Raw genomic sequence first — 24,068 nt, 5'->3', positions numbered from 1 at the left:
GGCCGACGGGTGGGTCTTGCCCACCCCAGGTTTAAATTCTATTACTAATATTCAGGACTGAGCTTCTGAAAAGGTTAATCCAAGTGTCGTCCTTGACTGAAGCTTGTCCCCTGGGCTCCAATCTCAGCAGTGTGTCCGCAGCCGTTCTCAACACTCAATCTCATCACCTGAGTAATCCACTTAGCTGCCGATCCCAGAGAAATCCTGGGGCAGCCGGGGATTTGGCTTTGGGGTCTTATCAAATCAATGAGACAGAGTGCCTATGCCTCCTGTCTTCTTGTAAGTCCCCCCACGGAGGGCCTTCGTGGCACCTGCTTTCAACTTTTTAGCAGCACGTCTCCCTCAAGTTCTTTAGTTTTTAAATTTATTTAAATTTATTGTATTGCATTGTTGAGAGTATACACAGCAGAACACATACCAATTCATCAATTTCTCCATGTGGCATGCAGTGACGTTAATTACATTCTTCGAGTTGTTGGACCATTCTCACCCCCCTTTTCTGAGTTGTTCCTCCCCCATCCACATAAACTCACTGCCCCCTAAGCTTCCAATCTCACCTTTCCAGTTGCTGTTGTCAGTTGATCCCACTTAGATAGTTCTTAAAAGAGCACAATGCAGAAGGCAGACATTTTTTTACTAGTTAAGCTACACTGTTGTTTGATTTAAAGATGACTTCAGGGGATATTTTTGGTTTAAGCTTTCAAGATTATCTCAGGACAATAGTTTTGGAGTTTTATCCGGCCTCCATGGCTCCAGAAGGTATGAATTCCATGAAAATTTGACGTTCTGTTCTGCATTTTTCTCCCTGTCGATCAGGATTCTTCTACAAAATGATCAGTAGTGGTAGTCAGGTTCCATCCAGTTCTTCTTGTCCCATGGCAGTTACCAAAGTTCTTATGGCATGTGTTTGTTGTTGTTAATTGCCATTTAGTTTGCTCCAACTCATACAGACCTTACGTACAACAGAGCATAACGTTGCCAGGTCGTGCGCCATCCTCACAATTGTTAGTATGTTTGAGCCCATCTTTGCAGCCACTGCCAGTCCATCCCATTAAGGGTTTCCCTCTGTTTTTGTTGACCCTCTACTTCACCAGCCTTCTCTCGCAGTTGGTCCCTCCTGATGACGTGTCCAAAGTCCGCAAGACGAAGTCTCACCATCCTCACTTCTAAGGAGCATTCCGGCTGTACTTCTTCCAGGACAGATTGGTTCCTTCTGGAAGTCCATGGTATGTCCGGCATTCTTCGCCAACACCAATTCAAATGCTTATATTTAGTTGCTGAAAAAAATGCTATTGAAAATGACTTCAAAGTTCAAGTCAATGGAATGTTGGGGACATGTTTGCTTACTATTGCGTATGCGGAGCCCTGGTGGCGCAGTGGTTAAGAGCTCGGCTGCTAACAGAAAGATCGGCGGTTGGAATCCACCATCTGCTCCTTGGAAACCCTACGGGGCAGTTCTGCTCTGTCCTGTTGGGTCACTATGAGTCAGAGTTGACTCGATGGCAATTTTTTTTTTTTTTTTTAATTATTGCATATGCATGTGAAAGCTGGACAATGAAAAAGAAAGACTGCAGAAGTGTTGGCAAAGAATAGTGACTATACCGTGGACTGCCAAAAGAACGAACAAATCTGTCTTGGAAGGAGTACAGCCAGAATGCTCCTTAGTGGCAAGGATGGTGAGACTTTGTCCATCATACTTTGGACATGTTAATAGGAGGGACCAGTCCTTGGAGAAGGACATAATGCTTGGTAAAGTAGAGGGTTGGGGAAAAAGAGGAAGACCCTCAACGAGATGGATTGACACAGTGGCTGCAACAATGGGCTCACACATAGCAACGCTTGTGAGAACGGCACAGGACCGGGCAGTGTTTCGCTCTGTTGTCCATAGGGTCGCCATGAGTCGGATCCAACTCAACGGCAATGAAGAGTAAGATTGAAAGCAAAGGAGAGAATCCCTTCGCACAGCTTTCCAAAGAGCCCTGAGCCGTGAAACTCAGCCCACCCCTCCCTCCTTCTCTCTGCATTCCAAGATGCCCAGTCCAATCCATAAAGTGATTAATCAATTCTAATGATGGGTGAGCATATTGGCTTGGATCTGTTCCATCACTAACGGTGCTATTTTAAGCCTGCAAACTCCTAAAGGCCAGGAGGATGAGAGGAAAGCCAGGGCGTGCCCCCAAGGATTGCAATCCCCTTAATAAGGTTAACGGCACTTTCTAGAATGACCTGCATTGGGCTCACTGCGGGGCAGCAGCACTCAGCAGTTGCCTGGTGCCCAGCCTGCTCACAGAGGGACCACCAACCCCAAGTCTGGTGCTGAGAGAATGGACTGTTCAGAGGACCGTGCCTACCGCCTCCTGAACGAGTATTCCAACGGCTTCATGATCTCCCAGGTAGAGGTGCTGGGGGGTCCTTGGTACTGGGTGTGCCTGGGTTCATGGCTCTGGTGTTTCCATGCTGACTCAGAGCAGAGGGCTGGCCGTTTTTCACCCTGGACCCCTATGGCAGTAAGTCACCATCACGGACCCTGTCTCAGAACCGAGTTTTGTTGGTTTTTTTTTTAATAATTTATTTGTTGAGAATATACACAGGAGAACATATAGCAATTCTACCATTTCTACATGTATGATTCAGTGATGCTCACTACATTCAGAATGGTGTTCTCATTTATTTTATATTTTTAAATTTATCTTGTTGAGAATATACCCAGCAAAATATACAATAACTTAACAATTTCTACATGTACAATACAGCGACATTGATTGCAGTCAGAATGGTGTTTTTATTTATTTTTTAATTAATTTTGTTGTTGGCAATCTACCCTGCAAATGTACAATAACTCAACAATTTCTGCACGTACAGTTCAGTGACGCTGATTACATTCAGGATGGTGTTCTCATATTTATTTTTAAATGAATTTTGTGGTTGTTGTTGAGGACATACCCGGCAAAACAAACACCCATTCAACAATTTCTACATGTACAATTCAGTGACATGGATGACATCCTTTACAGAGGCAAACGGCCACATCTTTTTTCCAAGGGGCTGCTGGTGGCTTCGAACTGCAGACCTTTTGGTTATCAGCTGAGTGCTTAACCCACCGCACCTAAACGTTAGGCTTCCAACACGTATGTGGGGGCGGGGGCACAATTCAATCATTAACAGGGAGATTGTGACAATGTGTGTCTAGGAGCAGGCCTGAAACTACCAGAATGTTGAACTGTTGTGTGCTAGCAGGATTTTGAGACTGAGGGTTGTCCCTGAGTGTGGCTCCCATCTGAGGGCCATCCCTGAGTGTGGCTCCCAACTGAGGGCCATCCCTGATAGTGGCTCCCATCTGAGGGCCACCCCTAAGCATGGCTCCCATCTGAGGCCATCCCTGAGTGTGGCTCCCATCTGAGGGCCGTCCCTGAGCATGGCTCCCATCTGTGAGCTGTCCCTTCGTTTCCCTGCTGCTCTGAGGTCCTCTTCACTGCCTGTGAGCTGGGAGTGTTCGACCTCCTTGCCGAGGCCCCAGAGCCTCTGGGCTCAGCTGTGGTTGCCGCTCGTCTGGGCACCAGCCCCCGCGGGACGGAGCTTCTCCTGGACGCCTGTGCATCCCTGGAGCTGCTGACAGTGGAGACGAGAGGAGAAAGAGGTAAGGGCGCTTTGCAGTTGAAGGCGGTATTTCAAATGTGTATCCTTGGCACACATTTTTTTACAAAGGTCCGGGGAGTCCATATTTTCTGTTTTGTAGTCCTTATGGTCCATTGCAACAACTCAACTCTGCCCTCATAGCTTCAAAGCAGCCAGAAACATCATGTAAACGAGTGTCCGTGGCTGTGTTCCAATAAAACGTTATTTACAAACACAGGCGGTGGGCCAGAAGCGGTACACAAGCTATAGCTTTCTGACCTGTGTTCTAGAGGTTTGCACGTGCTGATGTATGCAATCTCTATGAAGTATCCGATGAACAAGACAAAAACAAGGGCAGGAAAATCAGGGCGGAGCCATTTTTCATCAAATTGTTGTCGTTGGGTGTGGCCGGGTTGATTCCGACTCAAAATGACCCCAGGTGACGGAGGAGAACTGCCCCACATGGTTTTCTAGGCTGTAGTCTTTACGGAGCGGACTGCCAGTTCTTTCTCCCGAGGAGCCCCTGCTGTGTTTGAACCGCTGACCTTTCAGCCAGCAGACAGGCACCTCGCCATTGTGCCACTAAGTTTATTCCATTAAAGAGTTGTCAGTCATTATAAAAATACATTCTTATTTCAGTATTGGAGTAGTCTTTCTTGTAATGAATATGGTGATGGTAGATGGGAGGGTTTTTTGTTTTTTTTTTAGAAAAGTGTTCTTACTTTACAAAATTCAAAATTGTCAACCCTACATGGATCACCGAAATCATTTTTGCCCCACCTGCCACCTCTGCTAAACCAACCTTTCCATGAGGTTTGCAAAAAGTGAGCCCACAGGTGTGTCCGTCGCAGGGTCACTGCAAGGAAACCCCACCTGTAGGCACGTGGACCCTCCCAGGTGGGAACCGAGTCGAAGTCACCGCATTCCCTATGTGGTCAGGGGCTCTGACTCCTTCATCCTAGCCTTTGTGTCTTTCTTCAGCTGTCTGTCAGAACACGGAGCTCTCCAGAACCTTCCTCGCCAGGGCCAGCCCCAAGTCTCAGCACAACATGCAGCTCTACCTGTCCAGGACAACCTACCTGTGTTGGGGCCACCTGGCTGCAGCTGTGAGGTGGGCACATGGCTTCGATGTTCTGATGGTGTTCCAGATCTCTGTGAGGGCTGGCTCAAAGGGGACCAGCGAATGCAAATGCTAGGTCTGTTGTAGAACTGACCACCATATTGCTAGGCTTGGAAACTCATAGCCCACCTGAAATCACCTGGTGTGAGCCGTCAGCACGCACTGTTGTGATCTGGTTCCCAGTGACACGAGGACCCATATGCTTTCCTTGTCACTGGGGGTGTCATCTGGGCTAGTAAAGAGGCCCAGCAGGGAGGGATGGTAGGAAGGTGTGAGACAAGACTGGGGGCTGGCTAGAAAGGTCACTGTTTTACTCCACACCAGGGATTCTCAGCCTCAGCACTGTAGACATCTGGGCTGGGTCATCCTCTGTGGTGGGGCCGTTCTGTGCACTGTAGGGTACTGAGCAGCATCCCTGGTCTCCACCCCCTAGTGATTCTCTGTGGTGAGGGCCATCCTGTGCTCTGTAGGGTACTGAGCAGCATCCCTGGTCTCCACCCCCTAGTGATTCTCTGTGGTGAGGGCCATCCTGTGCTCTGTAGGATACTGAGCAGCATCCCTGGTCTCCACCCCCTAGTGATTCTCTGTGGTGAGGGCCATCCTGTGCTCTGTAGGGTACTGAGCAGCATCCCTGGTCTCCACCCCCTAGTGATTCTCTGTGGTGAGGGCCATCCTGTGCTCTGTAGGGTACTGAGCAGCATCCCTGGTCTCCACCCCCTAGTGATTCTCTGTGGTGAGGGCCATCCTGTGCTCTGTAGGGTACTGAGCAGCATCCCTGGTCTCCACCCCCTAGTGATTCTCTGTGGTGAGGGCCATCCTGTGCTCTGTAGGGTACTGAGCAGCATCCCTGGTCTCCACCCCCTAGCTATTCTCTGTGGTGGGGCCATCCTGTGCTCTGTAGGGTACTGAGCAGCATCCCTGGTGTCCACCCCCTAATTATTCTCTGTGGTGGGGGCCATCCTGTGCACTGTAGGGAGTTAGCAGCATCCCTAGTCTCCACCCCCTAGTTATTCTCTGTGGTGGGGGCCGTCCTGTGCACTGTAGGGTGTTGAGCAGCATCCCTGGTTTCCACCCCCAGTCATTCTCTGCGGTGGGGGCCGTCCTGTGCACTGTAGGGTGTTGAGCAGCATCCCTGGTCTCCACCCACTAGTCATTGTCTGTGGTGGGGCCATCCTGTGTACTGTAGGGTGTGGAGCAGCATCCCTGGTCTCCACCCCCTAGTTGTTCTCTGTGGTGGGGCCGTCCTGTGCACTGTAAGGTGTGGAGCAGCATCCCTGGTCTCCACCCCCTAGTCATTCTCTGTGGTGGGGCCGTCCTGTGTACTGTAGGGTATGGAGCAGCATCCCTGGTCTCCACACCCTAGTCATTCTCTGTGGTGGGGCCGTCCTGTGCACTGTAAGGTGTTGAGCAGCATCCCTGGTCGCCACCCCCTAGTCATTCTCAGTGGTGGGGGCCGTCCTGTGCACTGTAGGGTGTTGAGCAGCATCCCTGGTCTCCACCCCCTAGTCATTCTCTGTGGTGGGGGCTGCCCTGTGCACTGTAGGGTGTAGAGCAGCATCCCTGGTCTCCACCCCCTAGTCGTTCTCTGTGGTGGGGCCGCCCTGTGCACTGTAGGGTGTTGAGCAGCATCCCTGGTCTCCACCCCCTAGTCATTCTCTGTGATGGGCGGTCCTGTACACTGTAGGATGTTAGCAGCATCCCTGGTCTCCACCCCCTAGTCATTCTCTGTGGTGGGGGCCATCCTGTGCACTGTAGGGTGTTGAGCAGCGTCCCTGGTCTTCACCCCTAGTCATTCTCTGTGGTGGGGGCCGTTCTGTGCACTGTAGGGTGTTCAACAGCATCCCTGGTCTCCACCCCCTAGTCATTCTCTGTGGTGGGCGGTCCTGTACACTGTAGGATGTTAGCAGCATCCCTGGTCTCCACCCCCTAGTCATTCTCTGTGGTGGGGGCCATCATGTGACCTGTAGGGTGTTGAGCAGCATCCCTGGTCTCCACCCCCTAGTCATTCTCTGTGGTGGGGCCATCCTGTGCACTGTAGGGTGTTGAGCAGCATCCCTGGTCTCCACCCCCTAGTCATTCTCTGTGGTGGGGGCTGTCCTGTGCACTGTAGGGTGTTGAGCAGCATCCCTGGTCTCCACCCCCTAGTCATTCTCTGTGGTGGGGGCCACCCTGTGCACTGTAGGGTGTTGAGCAGCATCCCTGGTCTCCACCCCCTAGTCATTCTCTGTGGTGGGGCCGTCCTGTGTACTGTAGGGTGTTGAGCAGCATCCCTGGTCTCCACCCCCTAGTCATTGTCTGTGGTGGGGCCGTCCTGTGTACTGTAGGGTGTTGAGCAGCATCCCTGGTCTCCACCCCCTAGTCATTCTCTGTGGTGGGCGGTCCTGTACACTGTAGGATGTTAGCAGCATCCCTGGTCTCCACCCCCTAGTCATTCTCTGTGGTGGGGGCCATCCTGTGCACTGTAGGGTGTTGAGCAGCAGCCCTGGTCTCCACCTCCTGGTCATTCTCTGCGGTGGGGGCCGTTCTGTGCACTGTAGGGTGTTGAGCAGCATCCCTGGTCTCCACCCCCTAGTCATTCTCTGTGGTGGGGGCCATCCTGTGCACTGTAGGGTGTTGAGCAGCAGCTCTGGTCTCCACCCCCTGGTCATTCTCTGCGGTGGGGGCCGTTCTGTGCACTGTAGGGTGTTGAGCAGCATCCCTGGTCTCCACCCCCTAGTCATTCTCTGCGGTGGGGGCCGTTCTGTGCACTGTAGGGTGTTGAGCAGCATCCCTGGTCTCTACCCCCTAGTCATTCTCTGTGGTGGGGGCCATCCTGTGCACTGTAGGGTGTTGAGCAGCAGCCCTGGTCTCCACCCCCTGGTCATTCTCTGTGGTCGGGGCTGTTCTGTGCACTGTAGGGTGTTCAACAGCATCCCTGGTCTCCACCCCCTAGTCATTCTCTGTGGTGGGGGCCATCCTGTGCACTGTAGGGTGTTGAGCAGCAGCCCTGGTCTCCACCCCCTGGTCATTCTCTGTGGTCGGGGCCGTTCTGTGCACTGTAGGGTGTTCAACAGCATCCCTGGTCTCCACCCAGTAGATGCCAGTAACACCCTACCATTCAGTCGTGACAACCAAAATGTCTCCAGAATGGCCAGTGTCCCCAGGGGTGGGGGCGGGGTAGAAACACCTCCAGCTGAGAATCCCTGATGTACATTTTCTTTCTTAATTATTTTAACATCATTCACTCCTTGATCCCGGGTTGGTAGTTTAGCTGTGAAAACACCGGGGCTGAGTTTTGACATTTATTTTGTGAAATGCACATTTCTTCGTATCATTTACACACTTCTAATTGTTATTTGACGTCTACATGAGGCTCACCAGATGTACACGTCAGTGGTCACTGAATGTGTGGGTCCTTGGACCTCAGGACCTCAGTCTTTCTCTCTTCCCAGAGAGGGCAAGAACCAGTACACGAAGGCGTTCGGTGTTCCCTCCAACGAGCTCTTCACGGCCATCTACAGGTGAGGCCCTGGTTGGGACAGGGGGATGTTTGTGTTGAAAATGTCTGCAGGAGTGAATAAGTATGCCTGCATAGAACGACTTGGAAGGAACCACGCCTGGCATTGTCGTCTCAGGCTCATGGCAGCCCCATGTGTGTCCGAGTAGAACCGTGCTCCATGGGGTTTTCAGTGGCAGATTTTCGGAAGTGTAGATGGCCAGGCCTTTCTTCCTACTGCTTCGTAGTCTAGAAGGTCTGCTGTAACCTGTTCAGCATCACAGCAACACGCAAGCCTCCACTGACGGGTGGTGGGTACGTATGAGGGGTGTTGGCTGGGAATTGAACCCAGGTCTTTCTCATGGAAGATGAGAATGCTACCCCTGAACCACTGCTGCCCCCAACACACTAGATGCCAGTATCAACCCCTTCCCTCAGATGTGACAACCGAAATGTCCCCAGACTTTGACAACTGTCCCCTGGGGGGCTAAATCACTCCTACATGAGAACTACTGCCCATAGATGGCTGGGTTGATAGATAGATGATGGGTAGATGGATAGATAAATACATAGATAGCTACACAGATGATAGATGGATGGACGGATAGCTAGGTGGCTTATGACTGAAAGATTAAAAAAAAAATCAAACCAGTTGCCATCAAGTTGACTGAATCGTGGCAACCCATGCGTGTCAGAGTAGAACTGCGCTCCACAGGGTTTTCTATGGCTGATTTTTTGGAAGTAGATCACCAGGCCTTTATCCTGAGGTGCCTCTGGGTGGACTCGAACCTTGAACCTTTCAATGTAGCCGAGCACATTCACTGTTTGTGCCACCAGGGACTCCAGAGAACATTTCGTTCCCACCACACTCGGGTCCCCCTGAGCTGGGGAAGCATGGGGGCAGCCCTTGGGCCCCCATCCTGAGTAACACCACAGCACGATAGCCTGTGATTAGCTTCACAAAGGCGAGACTTGCAACGGCACTGTTGGGCCCGGGGTCCGGCTCCTTCCTCGGCAGAGGGTGACCTGTGTCACAGCTGTGGGTCTGTGTGAGTCTCACCGGGTAGTTCCCTCCAGGTCCGAGGCCGAGCAGCTGCAGTTCATGCGAGGCCTGCAGGAGGCATGGAGCGTCCATGGGGGAGCCGTGATGGCCGCCTTTGACCTATCACCCTTCCCGCTCATCTGTGACCTTGGAGGTGAGTGTTGACCCCAGAGGTGGAGCTGGTCCACAGATCTGGTGGGGGAACCTTGTGCTTACCTGTCGTGGTGGTTGTGGTTGTTAGCTGCCGTCCAGTCGGCCCCAACTCACGGTGACCCCATGTACAACAGAACGAGATGCTGCCCACTCCTGTGCCATCCCCATGATGGGTTGCAGATCAGACCGTTGTGATCCATAGGGTTTTCTAGGCCTGGAGATCTCCTTCCAAAAATCAGGGTTTGAACTGGCTCACAACGATTCAGGAATGGTTCAGTCATTGCTGACGTCAACAAGGGCAGCATATGCGTTGCCTAGCAACCAAATCTGTTGCTGTGGGATTTTGACCCAAGTCGGAAACAGCAGGACCCCACTCAGTGATGACGGCCCACTGTGCCACTTTGAATGTGTGTCATCTCCACAGTCCTGCCAATAATCCAGTCTCTGCATGGATCCCCAAAGTTTTGGGAGCCTGGCGCGGGAGATTGGTTTATTAGCAGGACTATTCAAAGCCGTGCGGTTGGCCGCCGTCTTTGAGCAGGGCATAGCTGTTGCCTACGTGGGTCGAAATCCCACAGGCAACAGATCTGGTTGCTAGGCCATGCATAGCTGCCCTTGTTTACGTTGGCAATTACCAAGCGGTTCCTGAACCGTTCCAAACCGGTTTGAAGCCCTGCCAAAAAATCAGCCGCTGAAAACCCTGTGTAGTGCAATTCTACTCTGACACATGTGGGGGCACAATGAGTTGGGGTCGACTTAATGGCAACTGGTTTGTAACAGTCTCTGGGTGGTGCAAACAGTTAACATGCTAGGCTGCTCACCAAAAAGTCGGAGGTTTGAATTCACCCAGAGGTGCCTTGGAAGAAAGGCCTGGCAATCTGCTTCTGAAAAATCAGCCACTGAAAACCCTGTGGAGCACAGTTCTCCTCTGGTACACGTGGGGGCGCCATGAGTCAGAGTCAATGGCAACTGGTGGAGAGCTCCTTGGGGTGGAAACCTGAGAAATAGTCCCAGGCTAGCACTCTCCAGGACTCTGAGCATGCCTGCGTGTGGTGTTGGGAAGGGTCCTCCTTCCTCGTTTTTTCCGAGGCTCTTGCCTTGAGTGTCTGCCTGGGGCTCCCCACTTCCTCCTTGGCTTGGCTGTTGTCTGTCCTTGGCTGGACAGGGCCCTGGCCACCAAAGGACAGAGAGAAATCATAGATCGGGCAGAGGGTTGAGGCACGGGCCCGCTCGTCAAGGAAGATGAGCAGAATTCAGGGACTTGTAACTGATGGCGTAGAAGCCTTGGGTGGTGCAAACGGCTAACCCGGTTGGCTGCTCGCCGAAAGGTTGGAGGTTTGAGTAAAGGCCTGGCAGTGTACTTTCAAAAAACCAGCCACTGGAAACCCTGTGGAGCACAGTTCTACTCTGATACTCACGGGGGCACCAGGAGTAAGGGTTGACTCTGCGACAACTGGCTTTTAAATGATGAAGTAACCTGAGGAACTGGGGTGGGGAAGACCCAGCCCCAGGCCTGGAGCACCCAGTGTTAGTGGCATGGGAGGTGTGTGAACACCCACATGCCCCGTCTACTGTCTCCCACCTGCACATCCAGGCGGTTCCGGGGCGCTGGCCAGGGAGTGTGTTTCCCTGTACCCTGAATGCAGGGTCATCGTGTTTGACGTGTCGGAGGTGGTACGGATGGCAAAGAAGCACTTCTCATTCCCAGGGGAGGAGCAGGTCAGCTTCCGAGAAGGTAGGCTTGTCTGCAGGGCTCGGGGGTAGGCTGTGTCCACAGGGAAAGGAGATGTCCACGGGGCTCGGGGATGGGCTGTGTCCACAGGGAAAGGAGACGTCCACGGGGCTCGGGGGTAGGCTGTGTCCACAGCGAAAGAGAGACATCCATGGGGCTCGGGGTAGGCTGTGTCCACAGGGAAAGGAGACGTCCACGGGGCTCAGGGGTAGGCTGTGTCCACGGGAAAAGAGAGACATCCATGGGGCTCAGGGGTAGGCTGTGTCCACAGGGAAAGGAGACGTCCACGGGGCTCAGGGGTAGGCTGTGTCCACAGGGAAAGGAGACGTCCACGGGGCTCGGGTAGGCTGTGTCCACGGGGAAAGAGAGACATCCACGGGGCTCGGGGGTAGGTTGTGTCCACCGGAAAAGAGAGACATCCACGGGGCTCAGGGGTAGGCTGTGTCTATGGGGAGAGAGAGACTTCCATGGGGCTTGGGCGTAGACTGTGTCCATGGGGAAAGGGAGATATCCACAGGGCTCGGGGGTAGGCTGTGTCCACGGGGCTTGGGGCTAGGCTGTGTCCTCAGGGAAATAGAGACATCCCACGGCTCGGGGCTAGGCTGTGTCCACAGGGAAAGAAGACGTCCACGGGGCTCAGGGCTAGGCTGTGTCCACAGGGAAAGGAGACGTCCACGGGGCTCGGGGGTAGGCTGTGTCTATGGGGAGAGAGAGACTTCCATGGGGCTTGGGGGTAGGCTGTGTCCATGGCGAAAGGGAGATATCCACAGGGCTCAGGGGTAGGCTGTGTCCACGGGGCTTGGGGCTAGGCTGTGTCCACAGGGAAAAGGAGACGTCTGTGGGGCTCACGGGCGGCCGGATGCTGACTGCTGCTGACGGACGTTTGACGTGGCTTCCTCGACCCTCTGGATAATCCGCCCCCCCCCAAAAAAAGACCTCTTGCCATCCAGTTGATTCCGACTCAGCAACACTATAGGACAGAGTAGGACTGCCCCATAGGGTTTCCAAGGAGTGGCTGGTGGATTCGAACTGCTGACCTTTTGGTTAGCACCTGAGCCCTTAACCACTGTGGCACCATGGCTCCACCCAACTTTGTATTCAGGAGGAGCCCCTCGGTGGTGCACAGGGTTAATGTGCTCAGCAGATAACCGAAAGTTTGGTGGTTTGAATCCACTCAGAAGCGCCTCAGAAGAGAGGCCCGGTGACCTACCTTTGAAAAACCAGCCATGGGAAGCCCTGTGGGCACAGTTCTGCTCTGACACACGTGGGGTCGCCAGTTCCTCTGGTCTCGTGGCAAAGGCAGCAGTTGGTGGTGGACGCGATTGGGCAGGTGTTCCATTTCCTTACAGGAGATTTCTTTAAAGACCCTCTTCCAGAGGCGGATTTGTACATCCTGGCGAGGGTCCTGCATGACTGGACGGATGAGAAGTGCTCACACCTGCTGGCACGGATCCACCACACCTGCAAGCCAGGTGGGCTGTGGATGCTACTGTTGACGGTGTGGCTGTGGGATGGGAGATCTCGGGTGAGGGTTGGCCACGGGGCTGGGGTGTGCGACGGAGACCTGCAGGGTGGTCAGCCAGTCCTTGCCTATCTGTCTGTCTGTTTGTCCATCTACCTGCCCACCTGCCCACCCACCCAGTCATCCACCTATCTGTCCATCCGTCTGTCCATCCGTTTGTCCATCTGTCTGTCTACCTATCCATCCATCCATCATGTATCTATCTCTGTCATCCATCCATCCACCCACCCACCCACCCACCCTCCCACCCACCCATCCACCCACTCTGCCTCCCCTCCCTCCCTAGGCGGTGGCATCCTGGTGGTTGAAAGCCTCCTGGACGAGGACAGGCGAGGGCCCCTGACCACCCAGCTCTATTCTCTGAACATGCTCGTGCAGACCGAGGGCCGGGAGAGGACCCCAGCCGAGTACAGCACCCTCGTCTCCTCGGCCAGCTTCTGGGGCTTCCAGTTCAAGAAAACAGGGAAAATTTACGATGTTATTTTAGTCAGGAAATGACTCCACTCGCTGTGTCAACCAGGATTCTCCAGAGAGGCGGAACTGTAGGATGGCTGTCCGTCTGTCTGTCCATTCATCCATCAGTTTACCATCCATCTGTTTATCATCTACCTGTCTGTCCATCATCCATCTGTCCACCCACCCACCCACCCATCTATCATTTATCTATTTCCTATCACTTATTTTTTGTCTATTATCTGTCATTATCTGTCTACTCTTTTATCTATCTGTATCATCTGTCATCCATCCATCATCTATCATATATCGTTTTGTCACCTGTCTGTCTTCTGTCTTGTCTCTCTGTACATATCTGTGTACGTGTACGTGTGTGTATGTATCTATCTATCATCCATGTTTACGCCTACGCCTGTATCTATCCCTCCTCTATCTCCACCTCCACCCCAGACATATCTGTATCATCTCTGTTTCACAGTTGGGTTGGATGTCACAGATTGAATTCTGTCCTCCAGGAAGATATTGTGGCATCGATGAAGCAAGCAGGCGATGTCGTTAATATTATTGGAACCAATCCTTTATGTGGCAGGTTTGGGAACAGGATTTTTGTTTTGTTATCCGTTAAGCTGAAAGAGACTGTAGCAGAGTAGATGGGTGCTAACCCGATCCCCACTGAGTGGTATCTTACCAACGGGGAGAGCAGACGACTAGATGGGTGCTAACCCGATCCCCACTGAGTGGTATCTTACCAAAGGGGAGAGCAGACGAGTAGATGGGTGCTAACCCGATCCCCACTGAGTGGTATCTTACCAAAGGGGAGAGCAGACGACTAGATGGGTGCTAACCCGATCCCCACTGAGTGGTATCTTACCAAAGGGGAGAGCAGACGACTAGATGGGTGCTAACCCGATCCCCACTGAGTGGTATCTTACCAAAGGGGAGAGCAGACGACTAGATGGGTGCTAACCCAATCCCCACTGAGTGATATCTTACCAAAGGGGAGAGCAGGTGACTAGATGGGTGCTAACCCGATCCCCACTGAGTGGTATCTTACCAAAGGGGAGAGCAGGCCACTAGATGGGTGCTAACCCGATCCCCACTGAGTGGTATCTTACCAACGGGGAGAGCAGACGACTAGATGGGTGCTAACCCGATCCCCACTGAGTGGTATCTTACCAAAGGGGAGAGCAGGTGACTAGATGGGTGCTAACCGATCCCCACTGAGTGGTATCTTACCAAAGGGGAGAGCAGGTGACTAAATGGGTGCTAACCCGATCCCCACTGAGTGGTATCTTACCAAAGGGGAGAGCAGACGACTAGATGGGTGCTAACCCGATCCCCACTGAGTGGTATCTTACCAAAGGGGAGAGCAGACGAGTAGATGGGTGCTAACCCGATCCCCACTGAGTGGTATCTTACCAAAGGGGAGAGCAGACGACTAGATGGGTGCTAACCCGATCCCCACTGAGTGGTATCTTACCAAAGGGGAGAGCAGACGACTAGATGGGTGCTAACCCGATCCCCACTGAGTGGTATCTTACCAAAGGGGAGAGCAGACGACTAGATGGGTGCTAACCCGATCCCCACTGAGTGGTATCTTACCAAAGGGGAGAGCAGACGAGTAGATGGGTGCTAACCCGATCCCCACTGAGTGGTATCTTACCAAAGGGGAGAGCAGACGACTAGATGGGTGCTAACCCGATCCCCACTGAGTGGTATCTTACCAAAGGGGAGAGCAGACGAGTAGATGGGTGCTAACCCGATCCCCACTGAGTGGTATCTTACCAAAGGGGAGAGAAGACAACTAGATGGGTGCTAACCCGATCCCCACTGAGTGGTATCTTACCAAAGGGGAGAGCAGACGACTAGATGGGTGCTAACCCGATCCCCACTGAGTGGTATCTTACCAAAGGGGAGAGAAGACAACTAGATGGGTGCTAACCCGATCCCCACTGAGTGGTATCTTACCAAAGGGGAGAGCAGACGACTAGATGGGTGCTAACCGATCCCCACTGAGTGGTATCTTACCAAAGGGGAGAGCAGACGACTAGATGGGTGCTAACCCGATCCCCACTGAGTGGTATCTTACCAAAGGGGAGAGCAGGCCACTAGATGGGTGCTAACCTGATCCCCACTGAGTGGTATCTTACCAACGGGGAGAGCAGATGACTAGATGGGTGCTAACCCGATCCCCACTGAGTGGTATCTTACCAAAGGGGAGAGCAGACGAGTAGATGGGTGCTAACCTGATCCCCACTGAGTGGTATCTTACCAAAGGGGACAGCAGACGCAGGGTTGGGTCACTCCGGGGAAGCCAGTGCCCACGTTGGGTCACACCGGGGAAGCCAGTGCCCACGTGAAGACGTATGCACAAGCCTACGATCCTTGAGAATTGTCGCTAGTCACGGGAAGCTTGGAGAGAGGCAGGAACAGATTCCCCTCAGGGACTCAGAAGGCATCAGCCTGGCCCTTCCCCTGAACCTGGCCTTCCAGCCTCCAGAACTTGAGAGACAATAACATTCCGTTGTTTAAAGCCATTGGCCTTGTGCTATTTTTTTATGGCTGCCCCAGGATGCTAAGACGTCCTTCCTTTCTGGGGCTTTTCCGATGTGGCAGTGAGGGTTTCCACTTCTTATTTTCCTCTTGTATACACTTCAGAAAACTGGAATTTGGTGCCATCTTTCCTCTCGGTCTGATCATTTCTTTCCCACTGGAAGGCGAGAAGACAAAACAGAATGGGATCGTTATTACACCACGGGAGGTAAGAAACGGCGGTTGTTGTTTGTCGTTAGCAGCCATCTGGTCGCCCGACGCATGGCGCCTCCGTATCTGTCCGAATAGAAGTGTGCCCCACGGGGTTTTCAATGGCTGGTTTTTCAGAAGTAGATCACGAGGCCTTTCTTCCGAGGCACCCCGGATGGACTAGAAACTCCGACCTTTAGGCTAGCAGCTGAGCGCGTTCACTGTTGGCACCACCCAGGGCCTCCTTTCTGAATTTTGTGAGCTCCTGACTCTCAACCTGCGGCATCTGGGCCCAAACGCCAAGACACCTGAAACTCCTCGAAAACCAAACCAAAACAGTTGTAGTCCAGTTGACCCCAACTCATGGTGCCCCAGGAGCCCTGGAGTCGCAGTGGTTAAAGCTCTCTGCTGCTAGCCGAAAGGCCGGTAGTTGAAACCACTAGCCGCTCCGTGGGAGAAAGATGTGGCGATCTGCTTCCATAAAGATTCCAGCCTTGGAGACCCTAGGGGGCAGTTCTCCTTTGTCCTAGAGGGTTGCTGTGAGTCAGAATCGACTCAACGGCAGTGGGTTTGCTTTGGTTTTGGTCATGGGACCCCCATGTGTGTCAGGGTACAACTGTGCTCCGCAGGGTTTTCAAAGCCTGGTTTGTCGGAAGTAGGTTGCCAGGCCTTTCCTTCTAGGAGCCTCTAGATGGATTTGAATATCAACCTTTCGGCTTGTAGTTGAGTGCTTAATCACTTGTTCCACTCAGGGCCTTCAGGAAATGGTGCCCCCATCTCAGACTTGAAGTTTAAGCAAGCACTAAGGCTGTCTGTTTCTTTTGCGACGTGCAGCCCGTTGAAGAGGCATCTGTCGCGGAAGAGAGAGAGCGGGGAGAAGGTGCAGAATTCCATGACACCTTTTAAAATTAGATGAAGCAGGAGGGAAGGAGAATATGGGGCATCTGGGTGTCTCTCGAGTTCTCGGAAACCAGGCAGCCTCATTTTAAAGTGTCCTGTCAAAGTTGGGGAATGACTAACACGGGTTTGTGATGGTCGGGGAATGGACGAGCTGGTCACGCCTGAGGGAGTGTGTTCAACTGCCAGTCTGTGGGGCCCCAACTTGAGCTAGGTCATAGTGGGTCACTGTCCTTGGGGTGACCTAGGCCCACTGCTGTGAGTGGGGTCCCTGTCCTTCGGGGTCTCATGGGCTCACTGCTGAGAATGGGGTCCCTGTCCTTGGGGGTCTCATGGCTCACTGCTGAGAATGGGGTCCCTGTCTCTGGGGGTATCCTGCTGAGAATGGGGTCCCTGTCCTTGGGGGTCTCATGGGCTCACTGCTGAGAATGGGGTCCCTGTCCCTGGGGGTGCTCTGGGCTCCCTGCTGAGAATGGGGTCCCTGTCCTTGGGGGTGCTCTGGGCTCACCGCTGAGAATGGGGTCCCCGTCCTTGGGGGTCTCCTGGGCTCACTGCAGAGAATGGGGTCCCTGTAGTGGGCTTTCAAAGGTGCGTGGGCAGCTCATTGTGGGGGACCTCAACTTATTGGGGAATAAAGATTATTTTTGATAAATCCCCACTCCAGCAATGTCCTGCCAAATCGCCCTCCCTCAGGGGGACGAAGCCTTGTTTGATGCCGGACTTCTCCAGCCCCATGGAGATCCGTCTGTGCTTGCCCGCCTGCCTGCCTGCGTGTGCGCATTTATCTGCCAGCCATCTGTTACGTACCTATCTCATCTCTCTATTTAATCTGTCTGTGTACCTGGCAGGAGGCCTGGTGGCACAGTGGTTAAGAGCTCGGCTGCTAACCAAAAGATAGGCTGTTCAAATCCACCAGCTGCTCCTTGGAAACCCTGTGGGGCAGTTCTCTGTCCTATGGGTTCGCTATGAGTTGGAATCGACTAGATGGCTCCTAAAAACATCTACCTGTCTGTCTGTCTACCTGTCTGTCTATTTGTCTGTCTACCTACCCTACCTACCTGTCATCTATCTATCTTTGGCAGTGGTTCTTAACTGGGGGTGATTCTGTCCCCCAGGGGACACTTGGCCATGTCTGCAGACACTTGTGGTTGTCAGAACCAGGGCAGGGGGTTTCTATTGCCATCGAGTGGGTGGAGACCAGGCATGCTGCTCAGTACCCTGCAGCGCACAGGACGGCCCCCACCACAGACGATGAACCAGAGCCAAGTGTCTGTGGTTCCGAGGCTGAGAGACCCGGGGTGAAGCCAGGAGCACGTAGACTTCACTGGTCATGTTCTCTGCAGTGACAAACTCAGCTTCGAGGGCTGAGTACCTTGATGAAAAGGTCTCCCGGTGCAATGGCAGGAGAGTGTGGACGGTGGCCCGGGAAGGGTCTGCTTCTCCACCTGGGGGCAGGGACATGAGAAGGTATTTGAAAGACCTTCTTCATTTTTTTTTTTTTTTTAAATAATACCTAATTGTGTTTTAGGAGAAAGTTTACACAGCAAATCAGGTTCCCAAGTACAGTTTTTATAGAGATTGTTCCATGACTTTGGTTATACTTTTCACACTGTGTTAGCGTTCTCCTTATTTCTATTCTCGTTGTTCTGTTTCCATCAATCTAGCTTCCCTGCCCCTTACCCCTTACCCCTTACCTTCTCGTCTGTGCTTGAGGGTAAACGTGGACTGTTTGGTCTCGTATAGTTGATTATTTAAGGGAGCATGTTACTCACGGATGGTATTGTTTATTTTATAAGCCAACCTATTATTTGGATAAAATGAGATCTCTGGGAGCGGCTTCAATTCCAAGTTTAAAGGGTGTCTCAGGGCGATAGTCTCAGGGGTTCCTCTAGTCTCTATCGGTTCAGTAAGTCTGGCCTTTTTTAGGAACTTGAGTTTTGTTCCACATTTTTCTCCCATTTTATCCAGGACCTTCTATTGTGTACCTGGTCTGAACAGTTGGTAGTGGTAGCAGGGCACCGTCTAGTTCTTCTGGTCTCAGGCTAGATGAGACCATGGTTCAAGGCCTTCTTTATTTAAAAAAAAATTATTTTATTTTATTTTTGGTAAAAACGCAGAGCAAAACACACACAACACAGATGTTGAGAAGAGACAAGGACATTCCTGCAGAGCCAACAGAGAGAGATAAGCCTTCCCCTAGAGCCAGTGCCCTGAATTTGAACTTGTAGCCTCCTAGACTGTGAGAGCATAAATTTCTGTTTGTTAAAGCCACCTGCTTGTGGTATTTCTGTTATAGCAGCACTAGGTGAGTAAGACATAGGCAGAGATCGGAGCGATGCTGCAGAAGTGAAGCCAAAGAACTCCAGAGGTGGCCGGCAACACCAGAAGCCAGGAGGGAGGCCAGAGAGTGCAGTACGTCCTCACCCAGGTGGTCCCTGTGGATGGAGCAGGTGGGAGGCTGTGCTTGGGCGCAGTCCCCAGGCGGCTCTGCAGGGGGCACTCCTGCTCCACGCGCCCTTCTACTGAGGCTCGAAAAAGCAGCCCCTTCGCAGAAAGCAGAAATCTTAGCCTGGGTTTTCAAAAAAAAAAACCAGATGTTGTCTTAATGAGACCGTTTTGGCAGACTCCCCGCCCTTCTAATTAAGATACAATTTTAAAATATAGTTTATTTTTGTTGTTGTTGAGAATATACAGAGCAGAACGTACGCCAGTTCAACATTTCCTACATACGCAATGCGGTGATGCTGGTGACATCCTTTGAGTTGTGCAACTCTTCTCACCCTCCCTTTCTGAGTTGTCCCCCCCCCACATTAACATAAACTCGTTGCTTCCTATATTTCCTGTCTAACGTTTCCAGTTGCGTGGTTAGTCGGGTCCCATGTAGATAAAACCAAAACCCGCTGCCATCGAGTCCATTCCGACTCATAGCGACCCTCTAGGACAGAGTAGAACTGCCCCATAGGGTTTCCAAGGAGCGGCTGGTGGATTCGAACTGCCGACCTTTTTAGTTAGCAGCCATAGGACTTTAACCACTGCGCCACCAGGGTTTCCCCCATACAGCTAGATCTTGAAGATGCACAATGCTCAAGGCAGAAATTCCTCACTAGTTAAGCTAAACTACTGTTTGGTTTTAAGAAGACTTCAAGGGGATATTTTTTGTTTAAAGTTTGAGGTTGAAAGATTATCTCCGGGCAATGGTTTTGGGGGTTCATCCAGCCTGCGTGGCTCCAGGAAGTCTAGATTCCATGAGAATTTGAAAATTCTGTCCTACACTTTCCCCCTTTTGATGTTGCCTTAATGAGATCATTCTGACAGTGCCTGCTCCCCACCCCCCAGGAGTTCTGTGGGAGAAAAGACCTGGTGATTTGCGTCCTTTAAGATTACAGCCTAGGAAACCCTATGGGGCAACACTTTAAAGATGTGTGGTTTATTATGTGTCCATTATACATCAACAAATGCTTACTAAAACATGATAGCAGTGAGGATGCTGACCTGGGACTGTCCTCCAGCTACCTGTCTGTCACTGACGCTCACCTCTGCCAAGCTTGTTCCTGTTTGAGCCAGGGAGCCGGGCACCTCGAACGCGAGTAGATACTCTCCCCATGTCTTTGAGATTCGGTTCCTGACCACAGTGGAGCCTCGCTGGCCATAAAACACTCAAACCCGTTTTCCTTAGCGTTTTAGTTACCACAGGCTATTGTAACAGCTACGACAAGGCGGTGGCTTTGAAGAACAGGAATTTATTTTCTCCCAGCTCTGGAGGCTAAAAGCCCGAATCAGGGTCTCAGCTGTGTCAGTTCCTTCTGCAGCCCCTTTTCTAGCTTCTGGTGTCTGCTGGCCATCCTTGCTGGTCTTTTGGTTGTCGACAGCCCCCATGTGGTGTCTGTCTTCCCCTGTATGTGTCTCTCTGTGTCTATTCTGCTTTTTTTTTTTTTAATATAAGACACCACTCACAAGAGTTTAGCTTTAGGATCTACCCTACTCTGTTATGACCTCATTAATATAATTTTAAAAAACCCAAACCAGCTGCCTTGGAGTCGATTCTGACTCTCGTTCACGGCAACCCTGTGTGTGCACTTCTCAAGGCTGTGACCTTTTGGAAACAGATCACCCAGACTTTCTTCTGAGGCACGTCTGGGTGAATTCAAACTTTCAGTTAGTAAACCGGTTGTCATCAAGTTGATTCTGACCCATAGCGACCCTAAAGGTCGGAGTAGAACTTCCCCATAGGGTTTCCAAGGTTGTTCACCTTTATAGAAACATACTGCCACATCTCTGGTGGGTTTGAACCACCAACCTTTTGCTTAGCAGCTGAGCACTTAACCACTCAACTGCTTAAATGTTCGCGCCATCCGGGGAACACATCGCCTAAGAAAAACAAACCCTGTTTCCTTGTATTTATCAAGCCTTCTCTATGACATTCCAGGCAAAGGGCTGAGCTCTGAGGAGACGTGAGCAAACGTATCCACCGTGGTCCCACCCTGCTTGGGACTTGTATTCCAGAGCAATCCGGTGTTTCCATGGAGCCCTGGTGGCACAGTGGTTAAGAACTACGGCTGCTAACCAAAAAGGGTCAGGAGTTCGAATCCACCGGCCACTCCTTGGAAACCTTATGGGGCAGTTCTGCTCTGCTCTCCAGGGTGTTATGAGTTGGAAACAACTTGACAGCAATGGATTTGGTTTGGCTTTAGTTTTAGTGCTGGGTTCATCGGCGAGCCTTAGCTGGTGCCCACGCTTAGGGATTTTATAGCACTGGGATGCTGGGAAGAAGGTGGGAGAAGGGGGGCGGGGATGGCCACAGGCTTCGCTGCGTTTGATGAAGGGCAGGTGATAGGAAATATTATCACTAAATCAGGTCCTGCCTGGGCTTGCTTTCTTTATTGAAAGGTCATGACATTGTGGACCACGAAAAGCCCCAAAAGTTGTGTTTGTCTAACTGAGCATTTAAGGCAGGAGAGGTTATCTGTGATTCCCGGAAGCAACCCACTTACAGACCAAAGCCAGCGTTTGATGAAATTCCACGAGGGGTTCTGCTGCTGCCCGAAGGCTGGTTAGTTGCAGCCACCCTGTGGGGTTGGTGGTGACCCATGCTGACCCTCAGCACACTAACCATGCCATCCTGGTCCACCTGCAGGCACACAGGTGAGCTTCTGTCCTGACACCATCCAGTACATTTCTTAGCTGCACCCAGGAGGACGCCGACCTCTTTAACGACCCCGTTTCCCTTGTTTTGTGGGTTTTTTTTCGGTGAAAAAATTACTCCACATTGCCTTCTATCGTGGGTTCAATGGAGTCCTTCCACCCCCACCCCACCCAAAAAAAAGTTCAAGTCCTTGCCTCAGGACCTTGTTTGGAAATAGGGTCTTTGCACCAGGACTTTGAACCAGAAGGAACCAGAAGCCCTGCTTTGCAGGCGTGATGAAGGCAAGGGTCTTAAGACGAGATCGTCCTGGACTAGCAAACCTGGAACCCAAACCAGTTGCCATTGGCTCCGACTCCTAGTGATCCTTTAGGACAGAGGAGGACTGCCCCATAGGATTTCCAAGGCTTTACGGAAGCAGACTGCCACATCTTTCTCCCTCAGAGTGGCTGGTGGGTTCGAACCGCTGAGCTTTCAGTTAGCAGCTGAGCTCTTAACCACCGCACCTCCAGGGCTTCTTTTTTGGGATTAGACTGGGTCCTGAATCCAACGGTGGGAGCCTCGGTGGTGCAAGCAGTTTGTGATCGACTACAAACCTAAAGGCGGATGGTTTAAACCCCCTCAGAGGCTCTGCAGAAGAGGCCTGGTCATTTGCTTCCATGAAGATGACAGCCTAGCATACCCGGTGGGACTCAGTCTTCCTCCGTCACACATGGGGTCGCCAGGAGTCGGGACTGACTCGGCGGTAACAGGGTTGGTTTTGGGTTGTAAATCCAATGACTGGGGTCCTTAGAAGAGAAGAGGAGCTGCAGAGACAGAGGGGAGATGCCATGTGAAGACAGAGCAGAGACGGGAGTGATGTTGCCACAGGCTCAGGAACGCCTGGGGCCACCAGGAGCCGGGAGAGACAGGAAGGACCCTCCCCTGGAGCCTCTGGAGGGAGAGCGGCCCTGTCCACACCTTGGGTTTAGACTTCTGGTCCCCAGAACTGTGAGAGAATACATTCCTGTGGCCTTAAGCCACCCAGCGTGTGATACTTTGCTACGTTGGCCTCAGGAAGCTCGTTCGGGGGTGTGTTTCCGTATTGTCTTTTCTCCCAAACAGGCTGGTATATTGGGGGCAGCCTCTTGCCCTTCCTCTGATCTCATTCCACCAAAGGGCTTGAGGATTATACAACGGTTTTCTGATCTTTTGGGTGGGTAACTGTCTTAGTCCCTGGTGCTGTTATAACAGAAATGCCACAAGGGGGTGGCTTTAACAAACAGGCATTTATTTTCTCACAGTTCAGGAAGTTAGAAGTCCTAATTCAGGGCACTGGCTCCAGGGGAAGGCTCTCTCCCTGTCGGCTCTGGGGGAAGGTCCTTGTCTCAGCTTCTCTAGTGTTCTCAGCATTCCTAGGTGATCTTCACGTGGCGTCTATCTTCCCCTGTCTGTGCTGGCTTCTCTCTGGGTCTAGCCTGCTCTTTTTATATCTCAGGAGTGACTCGGTTTAGGTCCTACCCTACATTGACACGGCCTCACTAACATAACAAAGAAAATCCTATTCCCAAATGGGATTACATCCACACGCGTAGGGGTTAGGATTTCAACACTTGTTTTGGGGGGACACGATTCAATCCGTAACAGTGACTATATATATATATACATACACACACACAACCCAGCCATGTCTCTGCTGGAGACTGGGAAAACCCTGTTGTTGTTGGGTGCCGTTGAGTCAGTTCTGACTCACGGTGATCCCATGTGACAGTAGAACAGCCCCATATGGTTTCCAAGGCTGCAGTCTTCACGGGAGCAGATGACCAGGTCTGTCCTCCCACGGAGCTGCTGGTGGGTTTGAACCGCAAACCTTTAGGTTAGCAGTCGAGTGCTTAACCTCTGTGCCACCAGGGCCCCCATACAGGCACACCAGGGTGCTTCAAATGCCAGGGAGAGTGGCTGCCAGGGGCACATTTTGGGGCACAATCACAGTCTTTTTTCTGAGCTCTGCTTCAATGTCTTCAGCTTGATCCAGTCTCCGTTTAGGGTTTGAGCATTTGGGATTTCTTCCAAGAGAGCAGTGTGGTGCGTGCTGAGTTTTAGAATTACTCTTGGGGGCAGGGGCGGATTAGCCAGTAAACACAGTGTGCACCTGCTTGCTTTAAGCAAGGTGTGCAGGGCCTTAATTGTATTTACTT

The 24,068-nt window shown here is 52.0% G+C and overlaps 1 protein-coding gene across 3 annotated transcripts; it reads left to right on the top strand.

Moving 5' to 3' along the window:
• Positions 1-1,122: 1,122 nt before the first annotated feature.
• Positions 1,123-21,964, top strand: LOC100656176 (acetylserotonin O-methyltransferase). 3 transcript variants are annotated; one of them, XR_010319867.1, is made up of 10 exons: positions 1,123-2,075; positions 2,221-2,393; positions 3,463-3,637; positions 4,597-4,726; positions 8,167-8,235; positions 9,288-9,406; positions 11,000-11,140; positions 12,487-12,609; positions 12,946-13,701; positions 15,771-21,964. XR_010319867.1 is itself a non-coding variant. In XM_064278826.1 (9 exons), the coding sequence occupies exons 2-9, from the start codon at positions 2,325-2,327 to the stop codon at positions 13,155-13,157; spliced, it is 1,038 nt and encodes a 345-aa protein (XP_064134896.1). In that variant the 5' UTR covers positions 1,123-2,075; positions 2,221-2,324; the 3' UTR covers positions 13,158-21,964. The 3 variants fall into 3 exon arrangements, 1 of the variants encoding a protein (XP_064134896.1); XR_010319866.1 differs by having other exon boundaries at positions 12,946-14,303; positions 14,425-21,964; XM_064278826.1 differs by having other exon boundaries at positions 12,946-21,964.
• The last annotated feature ends 2,104 nt before the right edge of the window (positions 21,965-24,068 follow it).

This window comes from Loxodonta africana, chromosome Y, assembly GCF_030014295.1.
Source record: "Loxodonta africana isolate mLoxAfr1 chromosome Y, mLoxAfr1.hap2, whole genome shotgun sequence".
In the NCBI taxonomy this organism is placed as follows: domain Eukaryota; kingdom Metazoa; phylum Chordata; class Mammalia; order Proboscidea; family Elephantidae; genus Loxodonta; species Loxodonta africana.
This window is presented reverse-complemented; position numbering and strand designations above follow the sequence as displayed.

What these genes read in the sequence shown, in the direction of transcription:
- LOC100656176 (XM_064278826.1), top strand. Translation starts at nt 2,325, where the DNA reads ATGGACTGTTCAGAGGACCGTGCCTACCGCCTCCTGAACGAGTATTCC. An exon ending in GGAGACGAGAGGAGAAAGAG is followed by an intron (nt 3,638 to 4,596) that starts GTAAGGGCGCTT and finishes GTCTTTCTTCAG; the next exon opens with CTGTCTGTCAGAACACGGAG. An exon ending in CTCTTCACGGCCATCTACAG is followed by an intron (nt 8,236 to 9,287) that starts GTGAGGCCCTGG and finishes AGTTCCCTCCAG; the next exon opens with GTCCGAGGCCGAGCAGCTGC.